General features: G+C 36.0%; 1 protein-coding gene across 1 annotated transcript; it reads right to left on the bottom strand.

Annotated features, from left to right (window-relative positions):
* Window positions 1-633: 633 nt before the first annotated feature.
* On the bottom strand, window positions 634-16,163 carry LOC113723958 (cellulose synthase A catalytic subunit 8 [UDP-forming]). The gene is made up of 24 exons (XM_027246916.2): window positions 16,006-16,163; window positions 15,754-15,853; window positions 14,595-14,656; window positions 14,252-14,308; window positions 13,211-13,270; window positions 11,799-11,855; window positions 11,409-11,451; window positions 10,018-10,095; window positions 9,453-9,783; window positions 9,212-9,365; window positions 9,028-9,115; window positions 7,097-7,279; window positions 6,501-6,580; window positions 6,289-6,343; window positions 6,045-6,192; window positions 5,188-5,454; window positions 4,404-4,749; window positions 4,116-4,253; window positions 3,695-3,820; window positions 3,394-3,606; window positions 2,815-3,067; window positions 2,463-2,662; window positions 1,745-2,098; window positions 634-1,649 (listed from the first exon to the last, which is right to left on the bottom strand). The coding sequence occupies exons 1-24, from the start codon at window positions 16,102-16,104 to the stop codon at window positions 1,062-1,064; spliced, it is 4,080 nt and encodes a 1,359-aa protein (XP_027102717.2). The 5' UTR covers window positions 16,105-16,163; the 3' UTR covers window positions 634-1,061.
* Between the last annotated feature and the right edge of the window lie 5,905 nt (window positions 16,164-22,068).

Raw genomic sequence — 22,068 nt, forward strand, 5'->3', positions numbered from 1 at the left:
GGCAAGATTTATAAAAAAGAAAAACAGAACAAGAAAGGAAAAATTATTGCTACGAGTTCTGATATTTGTCAACTGATGTAACTCAAAGATCACACAACTTGTACACAAATTGGTTATTCAGACATAAAATCAAAATTTTTAATAACTCACAATACTTGTTGCCAAGATGAGTGGGTGGTCTACTAAGTAGAATTAAAGTACGTACCTGAGTTGAAAATCTTTGAATAGACATTGAAATACTACTTCAGTTGCTTGGGCTTTAACAGCTAGTTTGGGAGTTTAGAATAGAAAAGAAAAGGAGAGAAAGCTTAAGTTATGAAAAAAAGAAAAAGAAAAGAAGAGATTTAGTTTTGACGTTGTTTAGGAGTTTAAGAAAGAGATGAAACGATACTAGATATATATGTTGATAAAATTTTGTTTAATAGAGATTTAGGGATAAAAGTGGCATCTTAAATTTTGTAGCTGTTAGAATAATCCATCAAAATCTTCCTATTTCCTTTCTTTTCCATCGCTCAACCCCTCGTAAACCTCAGAACAAAGATATCTTTTCTCACTTTTTTTTTTCTTTTCCCCTCAAATCTAAGCAAGCTCCCAAACTAAGCGTAAGAGTTGAATCAAGCATTGCAAACCTAATTTCCATGATGGTAAGAAGTATAAAAGCCAAGCAACATACATAATAATTTCTTTCTTTCTCCTTTACGTAGTGAAGAGACTAGTTCTCACCTAACAACAACATGACGTTCAAAACCCTGTTCCTCAACAAACATTAACTTCATAATGAAGGCAGAACTTGTTTTCCATTTTCAGCCCAATACATTGAAACCATTTGATATTTTCATGTGCTACAGACTTTTTGTACACTCAAAACAATTCTTACAAGTAGAGTCTTCCTGTTACCTTCACCTGCTTCTCTTGAGTTCAAAATTGAAGCCAAAAATCTATATAAGCTGCTGAAGATTTGAGGTTTGCATGTGATATGATTGATGAACACAAAGCTCCCACTTAAACTGAAGCGACAGCTAAAATACTTTTTAACTTGCATTGCAAGAAGCATGTCAAGCTTAACAGTCAATGGAAATGCAGCCCTGAGAAAGGTTAGAGGGATCCTGTTTGCTGACGAATGGATCAATCTTTACCCAGATAAGAGAGAAGACAGAGGCTAATAGCACAGACCACAATACCACGATGGTTGGAGTTCGGTTTTGGCGGCCCATCATGCCCTTGAGGAAAGGATAGAGATGAAGAATCACCCAAAATGCAAAGAAAATTTTACCAAATAAAGGCCCCCATGATTCATATCCACTGTTGAGAGCATCAGAAAATCCAGCAACAACACCAACCAGGTTGATTATGAGAATGGTGGTTGGAGGGATCAATACTGTTGTCCACTTGATAATGTAGAGCTCTCCAAACTCTGTATCATCTGCTGCTTTGGCTGTAACTGTGAAGTTTGTGTCGATACCAGCAAGCATTTTGAGGAATCCCTGGAAGACAGCAAAGAGATGGGCAGATACTCCTCCAATAACCCAAAACTGCTCGTTACGCCACAATGCTTCGATGCTTACACCACTCCATCTCAGTTCAAGTACACTAGTTGCAATGATGGAAAGGAAGAGGCCAAGAAACAGAACACTTGCAATATTTGACAACTGAAATCCAAGACATTCGAAAATGGTTCAGAGTTAGCTCTATGGTTTGCTATATTATGATTTTGTGCATTTTGATGTAACAACACGCAAATTACCGTTGGTATGATGAATTTCCCTGTTAGGAGGCATATGGCAGGCAATATACAATATGCTACCAGAGGAAGAGATGTGAAGGGATAGACAATGGTGTTAATGTATGCAAGCCTTTGAAGCCATTTAAGACGGCCTCCTCCAAATCCATACCACAGAGGACAATGTCGGCTCAAGAAAATCTCCACAGATCCTAAGGCCCATCGCAGAACCTGATGCAATCGATCAGACAAGTTAATTGGGGCTGATCCCTTGAATGCAGGCCTTAAAGGCATGCAGTATATTGATCGCCATCCACGGCAGTGCATCTTGAAACCGGTCAAGATATCCTCAGTCACTGAACCATAAATCCAGCCAATCTAAGAGAAGAAGAGAGAGTGAGAGCTCCAAAAAGCATAAGCATTTCTAATGGATGGTTCAACAAAAGTTGAAGTGTAACTGTATGAACAAGAACTCTGGCTTTAGGGAGTGAAAAGCTCACAGTAAGGTGTTTAAAGAGCGTGATGAAAAATGGGAAAATCATATCGTATGACGAAGATTGTCAATGAGTAAAATTCTAATTTGTCATCCAATCGGGACAATGATTGACACCAAAAAATAAAATAAAATAATAAGAAGAAAAGATACCGGAAACAGAAAATGTCTAGGTTCTCTAAATCAATTCGCCCATGGACTGAAAATGCAATGCAAGAAGCAATCGGAGACAGGAAACAGCTTTCTAACCTCTTTACCCCATGCAGTCTTCTCTTCATAACTGCAACTGATAACCTGAATTGCTTCTTTGATCAGTATGGATGGATGTGCAGACTCAGCTACTCCTCCATTTTCCATTAGGGTTGACTCGATAAAAACAGAAGACATTCCGAAAGTTTTCTCAAAACTCACTTGGGAGATGAGTAATGACCTCTCATACTCGTCATAACCTGAATAAGTTATCACAGTTGCATCTCAATATCTGCTATTATTCTAAGACTACTACTTGAATCTGCAATCTCATAGATTCCACTATTGATTGACTGGAATAGTTTTTCAATGAGAGTTAAATTTTCTCTCTTAGGGTCAAAGAAAAACTTACTCTCAATTTCCCTAAGGTTAAAGATGGCAGCATTTAGATCTTCCCTCTTTGCATCACGATAAAGCTCTGAAGGATCTTTCTCTTTTGCCTGCTTCTTACGAGGGCAACAACAGCAACAGTTTGAAGATGAAGAAGCCTTAGGTATACTAGTCAAAGATGATGGTCCATAACCATAAAGTGCTTGCCTGTTGAAAACACAACCAGTACCCACATATACAGGTCCTTGAATGCCATCCAACCCTTTCATGTTAACCTGTTATCCAATTTAATGCAAGGTATTAAAAAATTATTAGCAATCCCAATTGGAGTACTTTTAACTAAAACTAGCCATAATATGATCCAAAGGTAAACTCACTGACGCAGTAACAATGAGGTTAAGGTATCTTGATTTAACAATTAAGAAATATAATGAGGTCAATATATCACAATTACCTTACACTAAGGAAGACAAGATCAGAAATGTATGTAAATAGAAGGAGTTACTGTTCCATTCATAAAGGAAAGGTACTTTCTGACAGGCTGCATATTTTTTACATTAGTTCTTTAACAGAACTGGATTAACAGAAAGAGGGATCTTACATCAAAGAAAACTGTGTTTCGGTTAGCATATCTATCACTCTTATCAATGCCATCAAACCTCTGAGGGAACTGGACATAACACACATCCCTGCCAACTTGTGGATCCATCAAGAAACACATTGCCTCTCGAATGGCCTTGCTATTGTTGACATAGTGATCACAATCAAGATTGAGAATGTATGGTGCATTTGTGAGAACTGCAGACACCCTTACCTGTAAGCGATCAATGATATGGTGTCAGTTGAACAAGATATACTGAGATGTACAGAGTCACCAATCTTATTTGATAAAATACTTGTACCAGAGCATTTTCAGCACCAGCCTTCTTGTGGTGCTGATAACCAGGTCTCTTCTCTCTTGAAACATAAACCAGTCGAGGAAGTTCATTCCCTTCTATGTCTTGGGCACCAGTATTTCCTAAGAAAACCTGAAAATAAGATTGAACAATTGGTTGAGTAACCAGACTGATCAGATTGTGATGCTGCAGACCTTTGGAACAGAACTTTACCACAAAATTTGATGCAACTAAATATTTTCTAATAGTTGATAACCATTGAGACATCCAACATATTAGAATATACAATAGGTTGAACTATGAATAACTCGTATCAGGTGCCTTAGCTGCTTACAGTAACAACTATGCAGTCGATCAATGTAGTCAATCAAAAGGGACTTTTCCATCATCATTAAACCCAAACAAATGATCATTTAAGATAACCAACCTGAATCATGCCAGGGTGGTCACGTGTGTTATTTCCTGGCCAAGGCGTTCCGTCCTGCATTGTCCAGCCCTCCTCTGGAGTTTTTTGAGCTTTGGCTACCAAAGCATTTATTCTTACTTTGAACTCTTCATAATCTCTCTGCAGTTGAAAAACAACAGAAAAAGAAAAAAGAAGACAATCCTTAGACTGTATCTAGAAAATATATCTCAAGCAGTGAGAGATATAGTCTACAATACATGGATGAAATTGCATTCTAGACATTAAAAGGAACTTGCTGCATATGCTTACTTTCATTGCTCTCCGTTCCTTGACAAAAGAAGGCTGCACTTTATCCTTCAAGTAATCAAACTTCTGCGAGAAGTAAAATTCTGGTGCTCGTGGTTCAATTTGAAACTTATTGCAGAATGGAACCCACTTCCTTGCAAAGTCAGCAGTTTCGACAAGGGATTCGAATGTTAGCATTGCAGCACCATCATCAGAAACATAACAGGAGACTTTATCAACTGGATAGTCCACAGCAAGGATTGAAAGAACAGTATTGGCAGTTATCAGGGGAGGTTCTTTCAGAGGATCAACAGTACTAACAAAGAAATCCACTCCAGCAAGCTGAGGTGGTTCTCCCTCTCTCTCATACCTGTCATTGTATGAAGACAATCATCTTCCATGCCAACTCAAGATTTAACAAGAGCATTTATGCAGATTAATCCACCCTCAAAGAAACTTCATTTTTGCAGCATATTCAGGTTGTTCCACTGTTCTAATACGTGTTCTCTTTCTACTTAGGTTAGATGGAACACGAGAACAAGTGATAAAATATGATTCAGTGATAAGTGTTAGAGAAATAAACAGCTTTACTGGTTAGTTATTTTTGAAAACACTGACTATGAGCATTTAGATGCTACTTGAAACTAAAAGCACAAGAATTACTGTTATGACACTTATGATAGTAATCACCTCTTCCTGTCAATTAAAAGTAGATTGGCAAACAAAAATTAAGTCTGTATAGGGAAGAGGATCAGGAAATTCTAGTTTAACAATATGTGTTGCATGGATTCATGTCTAAAATCTATACCTCATAGATAGCCTGTCAACGAATGTTTCCCTGTTTATTGGGGACCATTTAGGGAACTGATCCAACACCCAAGAAAAAGCAAACCAGATCTCACAAATAACTGAAGTAAGCCAAAGACCATAGGCACTATCCACTGAATGCGTCAGTCTATATTGGAAGAAAAGGCCCAGAATGACCAGCCGCATTATAATTACAATTCTGTACGAGGTCAGTTGAGTTTTAGGTATTGGAACAACTTGAGAAAGTGGCTGTGAAGCGTCTGCCAATCTGCACAAGTATCACATTTTGGTTACAGATACGTATTATAAATCAAGCAATCATATGGGTGGCTTAAATATAGGAATTCTCAGGGATTTGTGGAAGGCACAAATAATGGGATGATACCATATTCTACCAATGAAATGAGGCCAAAAATCAGATATCTCTTTGGTAGCAATACCCTAAAAGCCTTCCCTTTTTCTACTTCTGTGATACTCGAGATATACTGTGGAATACTTGGAGATTGAGAAAGCTATTGTACAATCGCATTCAAAAGTTTGCTACCATATCAGTAGCATTCTACTGTTATATGCAGTGTTGCCTTTCAAAGTAAAACATCCCAAATGTTTCCTGGACCTGTGTGTGGTCTGATGTCTATTTTCGTAAGCTTGAATGTTCTATTTTTGTTGTTGATAGAACTTCCAGGAATCGTTGGCTCTCTCCGATAAGAAGAATGTCTTTAGTTGATAATAAATAATAGACCCTCCAATGAAAAGTTTAGACATCATATCAGCACTGTACATCCGTCCACGCACCTTTTTTTGTTTGGTTTTACCTTTTGGGAAATCAATCACGGGTTCAAGTTTTTAAATACTTACTGTTGTTCTTTTTCTTCCATCTGCTGCTCTACGGGAATTTGAACTTCTTTTACGGGCTTGCTTGTGGCTTTTTTCTTCTTGCTCTTCTTTTCCTTCCAGCTCTCTACCCTATTTTTCCAGATTGGATTGCCAGATTCATCATGGTATTCTTCAATTGGCAATAGAAACAGAACGCAAGTCAGTTCCCAGCAAGCTACAAGAGAATAGACATGTAAATTAAGTTTTGAAACTTCAGCTTACTCACCACTGTCAACCGTGGAAACACTACTTATATTTCTTGCATGAAGTCCAACATCCTGCTGCAGCCACAGATCAGCCACAAACTCAGCATTGGGGTTATCGTTTTTTGTGTTGTTATCATGTCAAAAAATATTCCAAATTTAACCACAATGTTTCATCAAAAGCTATCATTAATTATTCAGATTCATAATTTTGACAGAGTACAGATGTCCAGACCTGATCATTACTGAGACGAGAAGCCATGGTAGCATGCTTTCCAGACTCTTCGGTATTTTCATCTGCCATCAGTGAGCTATCTGTGACATCCACATGCAAAGAAGTTTAATTTAAAATTAGTAAGTAAATCATATCCACTTTTCTAGTAAGAACATATCTAAGGACAAAAAACTTAGTTTAATGATCGGATCATTTGAGCTTTGAACTAGATTGGCATATTCTTCGAGTATTGAGCACCTTCATAAAGATTACCATTAATGTTTCTTAAACAAAATGTCTAAAAAACTGCAGGCAAAACCTCCGATTCTTTCATACACATGAGAATAAGAATGCTGCAGGCAAAATTGTCGGACGTTGCTATAAGAAAAGGGACAGTCTATGGTAAATTTTCTCCAAAGCTCTACAATTTTGTAGCATGCAAGGTTTCAGAACATGTTACTCAGTCTAACAGCTTAAAAAGCCTTTCCTAGAAAATTAAGTTCATTCCCGGATATGTTCCAATTCCCGAAGCCTCAATTTTTCAAAGACATTAATTAAGACATTGAAGATAACAAATGGAAATGCAAAGTAATTAAAGAAGTTCACATCATGGATACCATCATAGGGAGTGCCGCAGCGCAAACACGAAGCTCTTCCTTCCTTGATTTCATACTCAAAACAAGATTTGCAAACTGGATAGTGGCATTCATGGCAAGCCACAAACACTTCACCATCTGAATTCAGTCCAAGTTGCTCACCACAAGTGTTGCATATTGGCACCCCAGACTCCATCATCTTCGCTTAACTGTTTCCAATTGTCCCGAACCCCTAAGCCCCCTCAGTACCCCTTCCACTTCTTCTTCTTCTTCTTCTTTATATGAATGAAAAGACACAACACTGAAGGGAACTACTAACAACTGTTGCTTTCTACACAGATTAAGCAATTTAGTGATCGTGAAGGAAGGTGGGGCGTGTTTGATTGGGTGGCTGGCATGTAGGTTGTGGCGTTGGTGTCAGATATATGTGTTTTGATCAGGAGAGAAAGATGGGAAGCAAAGTCTTTTTCTTTGGTTGATCAGAGGAATTTGAAAAATTGCGGGAGTTTGAAGTAAGGCTATTTGCTGTTGGGCTTGGCACATCTCCAACCAACTGGACAGTCTTTAGAAATACGGCCACAATCAATGAAGCTGACAGGCTTTTAGAAAAGGGTTAATTCCATTTTGCACCCTTCAACTATACCCAAAATTCCATTTTGGTCCCTAAACTTTAAAACGGTACACTTTAATCCTTAAACTGTATAATTTGTCTCACTTAAGCAAAATCATGAAGGAAGTGAGATGGTTTTTATGCTTAAGCGGATATCCTTTAGGGACTAAATTGGGGTAAATTTTATACTTTAAGGACTAAAATGGACAAGTACTATATTTTAGGGATTAAAATAGGACAAATTTTATGATATAGGGACGAGATTGTCCTATTTTAAAGTTTAGAAATCAAATTGAGATTTCGAATATATAGTTAAAAGGATACAAAATGAAATTAACTCACTGTGTAGCCTCGATCCCAAGTTTAGTGGAATTAGCCATTCTTGAATTCATGGTATTAGTACTCTTATGGGGACGTTCAATCTAATCTACAACATTTACAAGGGTTTCCCTTTCACGAATTCAATACGAGGGGGAGGGGAGAGAGAATCTCATCCTAGCCTTGTTGGTGGTATAAAGCTTCATACATACTCCATGAAGCTTAATGTATTAACTGTGAATTTGTAACATGAAGATGTTACAACAGCCTTTTTTCTAGGTGATTGTACTTGTAGTTTAACCAGCATCCTTGTGCGAAAGAGAAATCTCACAATTGTAAAAGCAATTACACGATACAATTGATGGTTCGGATAGATGTATTTGAATAGAGGAATAAATTTATTGAATGACAACTTTTGATGAGTGAAAGGAATTTCCTACCATTGCAAAAATAATTGCATTACACCATTGATGGTTCATATGGGATGGATGTAGTTTAATTATATGACACAACTGAAAAACTTGTTGAGTTTTTTTCATATATATATATATATATATATATATATATATATATATATGTTATTCCCTTAATGTCTTACATCTATTATGTTAGTGCTTGCATTACATCATCTACAAATGGCCTTTTTTAGATTTATTATTTTTATGGGCTTGCATGGGTGAGGGAAGAGTTGAAATTTGTTGAATTTGCCTCTATACTAACATATCAATTTTCTCAATTGAAATTAAGCAAGAAAACCAGAGGATAAGGAACAAAAAAAGAAAAGAACCATTACCAATTCATATAAGCATAAAATAAAGAAACACTTTTGCACTCTACAAAATGCCACATCCTAAAGTATAGGTCCCAATGTAGAAGAAGGTTATGGCCAATCTGAAGGCGGAAGAAGAGCCAAATGCAAATGGATAAAAGCAGATCCATTGCCTTTTGTACAAGCATCAGTGGAAGAAGGAGACTCCGCTTACTTTGAGGACCCAGAAAAAGGTCAGAGGTGTTCTTGTAATTTATGTAACAGAATAAACCTTGACCACTCTGGATGTGTCACAAACAACTAGGTTCTCTGAATCCATCGGCGTAGTACAGAGCCAGTTAGCCTGAGAAAAATAACCCCCTCTGTTAGGAGAAGAGAATATCCGAGGAGGAACAAGGACTGAATTGAAACATGGGGAGAGAAATGAGAGAGGACTCACTTTTCTGCTCAAGCTGAAATTACTACATAGAAGATCACTACTGCTGCTGCCTGGTCGAACATCAAAAGATTTGGACCAATCCCATAACTTTACTGATTTATCATTGCCCCCTGAAATTACAAATTTACCTTTCTCCCCAAACATTGAAAACGTCCTAATACAGATAACATTAAGTCAGTGATGTTTTCGTGGAACTGTATATTTGCTGCAGAACTTTTTTAGATTGATATGAAACACTTACACACAGGAAACAGCAGCAGTATGCCCTCCCAAAGAGTGATCCAAATGCAACTTCCTTTCATTTTCAAGACTTGGAGGATTAGCAGGAGCAGGAGAAGCACTGCTTCCTGACACAGACTTTGTACCTTTCTTAGGTTTAGATGAAGTTTTGGGCTTCGCTGCAGCAAGTTCCGATTCAATATTTATCACATCTACAACACCATCACCTCTAGCCACAGCACAGATCTTGCCCAACTTATCTACCATATCACTATCAGGAACTGCCAGGGAATGGACAAAAGCAGGATTCAAGCATTGTCCAATATTACCTCCATCAGCAATGTCAGGTGTTCCTACAGCCAAATAGAAAAAAATTCTTAATTCAGCATAAAAAGCAGGTACCGGATAATTTTTCAAATTAAAGTAGTTCTGAATTAAAATGTCTTTAGAACTCGATAAGAGAGTAAAAGCTTCAACAGAAGTGATCTCCACTTGTAAAATTTGTCATTCAACTCGGAAAAGTATTTTCGTATACTGACAAAAGTGTAAAACAGTTAAATGATAAGAGTATGAGAAGGTGTAGATACCAAAGTCTATCACTTTCAGAGGGCGCCCCTTTGAGAAGTCCCACAACACAAGCTTCGAATCAAGACCACCAGTAATTACTACAAAAGCAAAACCACAAGACAGTGGATGGCTATTATGGTTTCAGGCTAGTTATGCAATTACTGAAAGATAGCAAAAACTGTTGAAGAAAACATCATATAGTACAACTTGGAAATGATAAATTTTCATGACACCTAAAGTCAGGAGATCTGGAGCAGTAACTATTTTGGAAAGAGCTAGCACGTCAGGAGAAGAATTTACATCAATCTCCCAAATACCCCAGACACATTTTGCAAGATGATGCACTTGCGTGAAGCAACAATAATATCAAACTCCAAGACAATACAAAGGGAAATAGACTTTAAGTGTTATTAATTCTAAAAAGGCAAGTTGCGCATAATGTCACAGCTGTATGCTTGTGGATGCAAAAACTAAGTCTTGCACCAAAATCAGTAATGACCACACAAGATGGCTCAAAAAGTCCAATCTCAAGTCTTCAGTTGATTCTGTTACACAATTTGCAAATGAGAGGAGTGAGAGAAGTGTGGAGCTAATGCAATACGCTTAAGTCAAAGGAAAAAAACTAAGAAAATATTAGCTATAACCTAACATTCAACGTGATAATGTTAGGCACTTGAAAACTTATAAAAATATTCACTTTCTAGCTATAAGAACACTGAAAAACCCTTAAAGTCAAGTAACTGTTTGGGCATATCTTCCTCTCAGACAGTGTACCACACCTAGAGTCCACTTATATGCAATTCTGCAAAAATTTTCCTAATAGACGCATTCTCTTCCTAGAAATCACCACAAGGACACAGCAAACATCTACAGAAATTTGTGTAGACAATTCTTATCTCCTTTTACCAGGAAACCTTCTTTCATGCAACCTGCAAGCGACATATGTAACATTTCATTATGTTATTTCATAGATCACGCAACATCCACCCTCTGTATCACTTGCCAGCTTTCTGATTTTATTGGTGAGAAATCACATTACAACAGTTAAATACAAAAAAAATAAAATCAGCATATAGTGTACTTTTTGTTCAATACCAATATATCGAAGGCCAAACTACTCTTCTAGTGAGCATCTGATAGTAAAGATTCGACAAAGAGAAACTTTCAAAATTGGCCAGTATATCATATATGTACAAATGGTATTAGCACAAGCTTGTGTTCATATAGTTGTAGCATATATAAAAAGACAATAATACTTGAAGACAAAAGCAGTTGAGTCATATAGCAGTTTATCAGGTATTTAATGAGAAGGTGAGCCTCATATCCAGGCATGTAGCCAAGTAAGGGAAATCATCTATTAGACTTAAGAGCGCAAGTCATGAGCATAACAAAAGAAAATTATTAAAATTACCTTCCCAGGGTCTCCAAGAAAGGAAATGAACACTGCTACAAATCTGAAGGTAATAAGGAAGGAAATAGAGTGTGTACACTTTCTTAAAACAACCGCTAAATCGGCAATTGGTAAAGGGTGTGTTTAGATGCCATTAGAGATTAAGCATGAAAGTCAGGTCTGCAATCCCTCGCAACAGAAAATACATCCAGAACAACAGCTAAAAGGGGCATACATACATACACACACACACATACATACATACACACACATACATACATATACATATATATATATATACATATATATATTAAAAGTTTGCATGTTATTTTGAAATAAATAAGATTAATAAAATGTGGAAAGCACATTCTTCTTAGACAAACTGACCAGTGTCTTTATTTAGAAGGATACACTTGAGTGGCCAGCTCTTAAAGTTTTATAAAGGCAATGCTGCCTGATGTCAATTATCCGTAATAGGGACAGAATATAAGAATCAATTGTGAAAGCAACAGAGGTTCATAATAAAGAAAGGATTTTCTGCAGTCGAAGTTTTCTAAAGATGATCAACTACAGAAACTTAAAAGTTTTCGCCATATCTGCATCTATGTGTTAAGGAAAGAGTCTGTGGTCTGGGAGGATGGGGAGAATGAGATGTTCAAACTATTAATATAAAACAAGGAAATCAAGAAAAGCATAGACCAAAATCACCAAGATTACACGATAGGCAAAGATGCACTCCATAGCATTTATTAGTTGTCCTTGGGACAGAAGCATGTAAAAATATAAGTACAAAAATAAAAATTTAAAAAGATGATAAATGAGAGAGGCAAACGGAGTGAAACTTTCTGAACTCTTTCTACCTACACCATCTAAACCACACAAATAATTGTTTGGCACTCAATTTTTATTAAGTTGTTTTCCATGATAAACAGTATTAATATACTTGAAGCTTCAAAATTAACTCTTTCTTATGGCTTTCACTTTGCTCCAGCTCTTTTGCTCTGCATTTCTCACTTACCCTCGTATTTCTGCATAGAGGAGAAGTTATAAAAATAACTAAATTCCTCTCTATCAGCTTTTCTCTTCTTCTAGTTCAGTTGTTCTCCTCACCGAGCAAAAAGCAAGGTGGCATTTGCTAGGATTTTATGTAGACATTGTGCTTGACCATTACTCACTGCCTCTTTTTCTACCTCATCTTCATTACTAATCAATTATGGAATCACTATATAGTCCAGAAACAGTCCTTTATGTGAAGGCATACTGACAGATGTTTAATTACTTCTCCTAGGCTTGAGCCAGGGCAAGTGACTTGATGAACCATCAAATGAAAGCAAGTATTCCCCTACCTCTGGTCTTTGAGGAATGAAATGAGGTTAGCAAAATCCTGTATTTACTTTACGTAGGCACATGCACAAAAAAAATTTCTATTAAGTACCTCTTGTCCAGTTTGTATGTGATTCATTTTCTTAAAATGTCATTTTAGAATCCTAAATCAGATTCCCAAGATGATTGAAAGATGTACACATACTCAGATGCACAAATACATGCATACAAGCAAAAAATAGAGTCACAGAAAGGCAAAACTTTGGAATCTAAAAGGTAAATTTTATATTTGTATCTAATGTCTCTCATTCCTGCCACCAATTTAAGAGTTACAGAATCCCAGCACATTCTATGTCCAGTCATTGAAGGCTTGCAACCATCAGAAGTCCATTACAAGCAAAAATTATTAATCATACAGCATAGCACATATAAGAAATCCAGATTTACACACATTCCACAAAACATTCAGGATAGAAACTAGCTTAACCACCAGCCAGTACCTTCACATCACCACAATCATCCGCTGCAGCAAGGAAAGATGACTTTGAGTTGCAGGCAATCTAAAAATCCAGAAGGAATGATGTGAGCAAAAAGATTTTGATTTTACAATGACAATAAGATGAACTGGTGAAAGAACCCCCCCTCAAGTACGAAATAAGGAGCGGAAAATAATGAAAAATTGAAATCAAAGGATGAAAACCAGAACTGGACAATGTTGGTCACATAGAGAGGGACCTATCTCCTATCAACTATAATACTGAACTAGGCCTTCACATTTTAAGAAGACCAAATGTACTGTACAATAACAAGTTGTGTAGCAAACAAATGCAGCAATCAGAATTCTTTGCATGTCTTCTCAAACATGCTAATGAATCCTGAATTTTTCTGAAACGAGTAAATAAGGCCAACTCTCATTATATCAAAGGTCAAAACTTGAAAATGCACATGGGACTTCTGCAGATATGTTTCAGTCTTATATCACCGCCATAACCCTCAAGCAACAGAACAGTTCTATGCCCAATCAATAACCATTATCCACAGGTGCCATCAAATGCAGGAAATATGCAGAAGAATAGCAAATCTTCAGAAAGACACAACAACTTGCAACAGATGTCACAGGGAAAATGATGAGGTTATTTGTTGAGATGAGAATCCAGGCATTAATGGAGTGAAACAATGCTAAACTAGAACTAGATTTGAGGAATTTGCTCAGGTTCTTACAGCTGAACTAACGTACCAAAATACCAACAAGAACAAGCCCAAAATCCCAAATGCAAAACCAAGCAGTAGTCCTACTAATTAAGAGGCCCATTTTTCGTCAATCCAGGACAGTACATTAACAAGTATATGCCATATAAACAGAAGCTGAATACATGCTGGAGCTCTTAACATCGAATCATACAATGGAAATATAAGACAATACAGGGAATGCATTGAAGAAGAAAATCTTTCTCTAGCCATGTTGCTTTTAAGAACAGATAAAAAAAGGAGCAGCATCAACCTATATGAAAAACAAGAACCATAAGCAAAGAAACATGCACCTGATTTATCTCATCCTTGTTATAAGAGTAACTCTCCAATGGCTTCCATGAACCAGCCTTCAACAAATAGAAAGTATAATGTGTCAGTCCGCTGATATAGGTAAATGAATCAGAAGAAACAAGATAAAAAAGTTCATCATTCTGAAGCAAAGATAAGCAAAAGCTTCAGCATATTTGTTTTATCAGGTAATTAGTCAATGTGGAACAAAAGAAAACACTTGGAGTAGGCTGGCAATTGAACCACTAAAAAGAAATGATGCACAATGCTATCATACTCAAACAACAGATATTTTCATCCGATACAGAAGAACGTCTTATACTAATCTAGAACGATCGACTTTACCATATGAACATCAAAACACTTGACTTCACTTCCAATGGAAACATAAACCAGGTCTTCATTCCCTGCATGTAGAGATACTCACTTTCAGTTTGTCAACATCATATCCATTTCTCTATCTCTCTCTCTTCCAACATTCCCTATCACATCAGTGTGTAGGTTCTGCAACTAAAAGTTAGTGCCCTCACAAGAGCTTCCATTGTAGGATTCAAAAGCCTAACAGAAGACTCTTGAAATTTGTAACATTGTACATGGTGTCAATATTTAAACTGAAAGTTTGATAAATTTGAGGAGAATGAATATCCAAACTTCGATATCTGGTGTTGGTCTGTCTAACATTCACTACATACCTACCAAAATGGAAAGCTGAAAGCTATTTTTCTACAGACAACCATATCGAGTTAGAGCTCTTACTCTATTTCAAATTGGTTTTGCTTTTCTCTGAAGGATCTCATTAAACACATAATCCATTAGTTAAACATGTTATTGCTAATAAATTGATATGCATTCTCTCAGTTTTATGCAGAAGTCCCAGAAGGCAATCTACTATTCTCATTTCACGACACTAGTTGGGCCTAGCTAGTAATCAGATGTAATAAATAGACAACTAGATACTGCCAGTCTATTAGCTCCTTCAGCAATCGGGATTTCTGTTGGCACATATAAATGTGAATATCAAACACTATAATATCCACAATTCAGAATCTTCAGGCTAAAAATCGATTCAATATGCAAATCTAGAAATTAAACAAGAAGTGAAAAACTCATTGTCATGCCCCTACACCCAAATGGAAAGAATGATCGACAGCTCTAAACAGATACCAAATCCTCATTGATACAACGCCCAAAGAAATAGGAAAAGGTTAAAAAGAAAGAAAAACTAAATTCCTGTATGAAGAGTGGCAAATTTAGAAGCAAGCCGACAACTTTATCCACAAGAAGCATACAAGTCCCTTAGAAAGGGGAAAAAAAATCAAAATTTCACGTGTCAACTAAACTAAGTGCTAACATTAGCTCCCAAAAAAAATAACTATACATTTATCCAAAATACACCGTTCCTTACCCGTTTAACTATTCTTCAACAATCCAATTATGATTACCACTGGCAAGAAAAATAACTAAAATACAACCAAAAAAGAAACAAGAAGAAAGAAAAACTAACCTGGCTTGAAACAGAGAGATGAAATGGGGTTATGGTTGCCTACATCCATCACAAATAAAACATCTTTGCACCTCATATCAAACCAGCACACACAACCATCCTACAATTTTTCCATAAAAATGAAATTAGTTAAAACTATGCAATAAATCAATATCGTGTTAATAATCAAAGTCAGCAGAATTGTGTATAACAGTTAGTAAACAAGAAAGTCCACAACTTTAGTGACCCTTTTCTCTGAGGATAAGAAGGTACCTCGCCGGCGGTGGCAACGAGGCCGGGGCGGTCCCGGGAAGCAATACAGCAAGTGGCGGTGGCTTTATGGCCTTTTAGCCGTCTCGAAGGCTCCAGCATCTTCTCTCTCAAGTGTTTTCCTGTGTCTCGGAAAACTGGCTGTGCACAGGGGTTTAGGGGTATTTAGTATTTACCACAATATTGTGGTCCTAATTTGAAATTTAAAAGAATTATGACCCATGCATTTTGGGGAAATTTTATTAAAGCCAATGATATCTATTTCAATTACAAATAAGACCAGTGGACCACTATATTTTAGTGAAGATAACACCTATGCTGTTATGGGTTTTCCATTTTTCTTTTCAGTTTTAATCCATCTACAAAATTGCTATTCTTTGCTCATCATTGATTTATTTTTCCTTTCTTGGGTTCATCAATTAAATTCCTAAATTGCACATTGTTGATTTTTTATTTGTTCTTTTAATTGTAGCACATTAATCCCTAAACTTTTATCTAGTTGAATATTTGTATGTCTTGTTCTCCTCCAGCTCATTTTTTGTCACCTTAAAAGTCGTGTGGTCAACTTTGCTAATTTCCAAGATTTTAACAGACATGTTTTTTCAACAGATGCCCCAACCTTTGTACACGTAAATTACACTTAACTTACTACATAACTATATATATAATCACAATTATTGCACTCTATGCAATTAAGCACTTTTTTGAATAAAACTAACACGTATATCTTTTAAAGTTTCATGTTTCCAAGTTGATGATGGGATATTTAGTAATGTTTAATAATATTTTTAAAACAATAAGCTGCACAAATTAGTTTGACCAGAAATACACAAAGATGACAATAACAGTTCTATGCACATCGAAAAAGAAAAAAGAGTACTGTGCACATAGCAAAGCCATCCATATACATTTTTTTAAAAATTAATCAGCCTTAAAATTTGAAAAGAAAATACTACATGCACACTGATGTTAACATCCTTAAAAAATAGACATGGGATTCTTGTTTCCATAGCAGTTATAATTTTGCCTTTCCTCAACTTTGTCTTGGTGATAAAAGGAGCCAACCAAGAATAAAAAGAGTTCGACCCAGTGGGTAGTTCGGTTAGGACTGATCGTCTGTTTTTACAGTAAAGTCTCAGATTCGACCCTCACTTACTATCATTACTGGACATCTTTGGAAAAGAAAAAAAAAAGAGTAAAAACGGTTCATGTCATTTAGGCTCTCTAGATTTAGGAAGAAATGCAAAACAAGAGGCATTTTCACCTAAAATAACTCAAAGAAACACGACAAAATATTGTGGCTATATGTGTAAAATCACGAAATTAATTACTAATGGTATCATTTTGAAGCTAAATTGTGGATAAAAACTACCTCAGTTTGAGTGCTACACTTCATGTACCTAGTAGATCAAGACGTGAGAAGCCAAACTAATTTCGATTCATTTTATCTATGGGTCATGTTGAAAGGAAATGACAATTCCTAAAGAAAAATAAGAAGGCATAGACACAATTATAACTTGTAAAGTAAAAGGTTTTGAGCTAATGAAGTGAAAAACGCGGGTCTATATAAACTTATTAGGCAATTCATAGTTTTTGAAATGAGAAGAAACTTGTATAAGATGAATTTCTTGATGGTTTGCAATTTGCGTCGTTTAGTGGGATACAGAAACAAATTCAACAATTTTAATCCAAGATTGGTCGTGATTATTTGTTTCTACGAGACAAATAACCCCAAAAAAAAAGGAAGTTTATTTTATGCATCGAACTATCATTTTAGGCATGCGAGATTGTACTTAAACCAATGAAAACTAAAGGGTTTAATGTCATATTAAGGTTGAGGACGTAAATTTAGCACATTGACACATCCTTAATTTTCCTTCAGTTTTAATTTCTAGATATCCAGCCCTAACTCATGTATACTTACTTTACTACTATAATAATAAAGACGTGAATGAGTGGAATTGGATTGCTGAATTGCCGCCAAATTGATTGAATGTTATTCGGCTTCTACTTGGTCCGATTTTTTGGTGGCAATTGCTGTAAATTTTTGAGCAGTATTAGTGGCAACTTCATAGTGTCAATGGTGGTGACTGCCGTAATTTGAGCAACCTTCGTGGCATTTTGATAACTTCAACATAGGGCTCAGTCGCCTCAAGTTCGGTTTCATCATCACACCGCCTCTCCTACATTCTCGAATTTGTCAAACAATTCCTCACCTTAACCACCATTTTAAATTTGACCCCCAAAAAAAAGCCAACATTCTAGTCGTCTCCTTGTAGGGATGATTTCTGGCCCTTTTTCATCCCTGAAGTGGTAATTTTCCGGTAATCAGTTGGTTATTCTAATGCCTAACAAATAAATGTATCAACTACCTTTTTTTTATGGTTTATTACTAATAACTTGTTAATCCTTTATATCTTAAATGATATATTAATCTATTGCTTTTGCTATAAATATCTGAGTAATTATGACTCTAATATGCTTTTGATGTAAGGTACATTTAATTTTGTTGCAGTATAGAGTTTATGATGAATTCTTAATAGTGAAACAAAACAAATAAATACATTGCAATAAAAATAAAAGGATGAGTTAAAAAAAATTAAATGATTCAATGTAAATATTCAAATAATAGAGTAAAAAAAATTGACAAGTGGCATGACAGCAAGGGAAAAAAGGAAAGAGAAAAGAAAAAAGTTGCAATAGAATAGTACAAAGAAGGAACAAAAATAATTAAATAGTAGGATAGTTTTGTCCAAACATATCATTATGGGGATTCAGTGGCAATAACATAAGGGATAATTTCACAAACCTCCTTGAGATTTGCCTTAATATTACTTAGCACCCTAATGGTTTAAAAAATCTCTCTTACATTCCTGTCAGATTTACTAGACAAGATGTCTCCATCATGGGTGGTAAATTAACAATATTATCCTACTCAAAACCCCTAATTGATTAACTGAAATTGGCACCCAAAAAAAAAGAAAGAATTTGAAAGGAAAAAAATTACAATAACAATTAACAAAACTTCTATTTATAATGGTGCCTTTTTTTTTCGTAGTAATAAAAGGCAAAGAACTTCTGACACAAGTATTTACTTAATATATCATAAGCACATCAACGGATACTAGGAGCAAATATAACTTATTTAGATTCTTTTTGCTCTCTAAAATCCTGATTGTCGCCTTCCTATTGGAACCATAATATCAATTCTTTATGTTAGATGATGATGATGAATTATAAGACTACTTTCCAATATTAGATTTTGTTATGATTTGCGACAATATTTTCTACTAATTTTCTCTTTAAGTTGCTCATTTTGTTGCTAAATTTGTATTTCTTTTCATTGTTGTCTTGCCACCTTTATAATCCCAGAGTTAAAGTAGCAGCAACAATTCTACCTGTCTACCGCCACTTCTTTTTATTGCACTTATATCTCTCCCAATTTGTCTTTTGCCTATCAGCTTTATTTTGGTCTTAATTGCTGCACAAATATTTATACAAAGGGCAACAATAGGGTACAAATGGAAGTAAAATATTATCCTTCCTCTTGTACGAATTTTTTAATGCACAAAGGGTGATAATGTTACAAAACATTTCAATCAAGGGGAGGTCAGAGAGATTTCTGAAATCACAGGGGTGCTAAGTGATATAAAGGTAAATCTCAAGAGTGGTTTGTAAAATTATCTGGTAATACAAATCACAACTTGGATAACAGTTGAGGGGGGTTTAGCGCAATTTATCCGTTTTGAAAATAGAGCATCTTGTTCAGTTGGCTCGGCTGAAGATATGCAAAAGTGCAAAAGCATCATATACTTCTTTGACAAAACTAGAAAGCTTACATTTTGCACTTTTGTCCTACCATTTGAGGAGCCCTGTTACATTGGTTCAGACTACATTTTCAGATTGCCCTCCTCTTTCAGTCACACCTGGCAGATGCACACTTGGACAGTACTAAACGGAAGTAGTGAAATGCTCAGACAGCGAAAGAGAGAGAAATGTGCATATCATTTTCAATATACTACTAGTACCATTTACAACATGTGAATCTTGTTTGGCTCCGTGAATCTGCAATAGAATGCTTTCACGCCTGGTTCCCAAATTAATGTATAGATTAAATAGTCAATTTCTTCACCTGTACAATTTAAGAAGCAAGATATTTTTCTACCCCTGTTGCAAGGCAAGACAAACAATAGTTAATGTCGAAATTTCTATTAAACTTCCATCTAAGTTGACCATTCTTCTTTCAGATGTTTCATTGCTATTTGCTAATAGTTGTACGTCTAAATATTCTTGTAATATGCTAAAAGAAAGAAGGGAATTTCTTCATTTCTTAGAAGTTTCTTCTCGTTTGGTTGGCCCTTGCGGCTCCTTTTCATGGTAGGGCAGTGTTCATTTTACAAAATTCGGTATCAAGCCTGGAAATACAAAGTGTACGAGTTAATTAAACTAAAGTGATTATGGAACCAGGATCAACAATTTGTGAAAATTTTTGGTTTCATCTCACTAACTTGTGTCTTCTTGAGTCAAGAACAATCCAATGCCTAGTACCATAACATCATAAATTGGCCAAAGAAGATACAATTTCTAGCCATCGGAAAAAGATCTTCTACATATGTTTTTTTGGTTTATTGTATACAAAATGCAGCTATATACAAGTTGTTGAAGTTGTAATACAAAAAAATGGACTACAGATGCTATTATACAACGTCTACAAGCCTTTTTATTTATTCATTTTGGTTGCTTTTTTGGGTTCTTTTGATGAGGCCACAAGAGTTGCTAAAAAGGCCAAAACAAAAAGCACAAAAAAAAAAAAGAAAAGAAAAGAAATGAAAAAGATGACGAAGTGATAAACCAGAGAGTAAAGGCCTTATCATCTAACAGTTGAAGCAACAACATGTGCCCACCATTTGAGACTGTTTTTCATGCCAGTTTCATTGCTCACAGCAGGAACTTTCCAATTCATCAAAGGGTTCTCTCTATTTCTCCTATCCAAAACTTCCCAGGCTTCAGAAAGGTAAGGCCTTGTAACTGAAGATTCATCGGGAGCAGAATTTCTTCTTTGTTCTCCAACATCTTTTTCTCTGCCTAACCTTTGCAAGCCAGGAATAATCTCGAGCAGACTTGAATCGTTTTTGTCTTCTTCGGAAAACACAAAACCAAGGTCCATAAACCCCTTGAGCTCTTCAAACTCAAGCTCTGATAAGCTCTTGCTCAAACCTTTCTTTAGTTTGTCGTTGCACTTCCTTCTCTTCTTCTTCTTCTTCTTCTTCTTCTTCTTCTTCTTCTCGTTATCATCGGTTTTAACTTTTCTTGATTCTGGCGTTCCTGGAAATTCAGCTTTCCCTTCTGTTTCTGATAGAACTATTTCCAGCTGAGATGCAGAAAGAACATAAAGAACTGAATCTGGAGAGAATAAACCAGAGTTCGTGCTTGTTTTGGAGCTCATCGTGTAGTCACTATTTGACCTTGGATGGATTGATAATAATTGGCTCGAAAACTCAGCTATTGGTGAATCTTCTCCAATTTGGTGATCAGGGCTTTTCTTAAGGCTTGATGAAGTTGGTGAACTTGAACTTTTCTTGAAGATTTCTTGATTAAACCAGCAAAAATCGAACAGGGCTATAACCTCCTCTCCCTCCATAAAAGGCTGCTCAAGAAATATGATGAGCTGAATAATTTGTGCAACAAGTTTAGGCTTCTGAGAGTTATACTACCATATATTGACTTGGGTTGAGGCAATTGCCCTTCAAATTGAGTAAAATTACCAAACTGCTTCAAACTTGCTAGTTTTACACGTTTTGCACCGGGGATTTGGTTGGTTCATTCTTTTTCTTTTTTTTTTTTGTCAAAATCTACAACACTACAAAAGTACTAGTGCCATAAGGTCGGTTTCAAGGTCAAGGAATTACTTGCGTGTTACACGACTAAATAGTTGATGTCACTAGATCCTACTAGGTCCGTCCGCTTGATGCTTTTCTGAGCATGGTTAGGATAAGATCAAGCGTCAAACCACAAGCATGTGAAAGTTGCATGATTGATCAAAGCTAATGCAATGATGCTATTTTG

Source organism: Coffea arabica, chromosome 2c (genome assembly GCF_036785885.1).
Source record: "Coffea arabica cultivar ET-39 chromosome 2c, Coffea Arabica ET-39 HiFi, whole genome shotgun sequence".
Classification (NCBI taxonomy): Eukaryota; Viridiplantae; Streptophyta; class Magnoliopsida; order Gentianales; family Rubiaceae; genus Coffea; species Coffea arabica.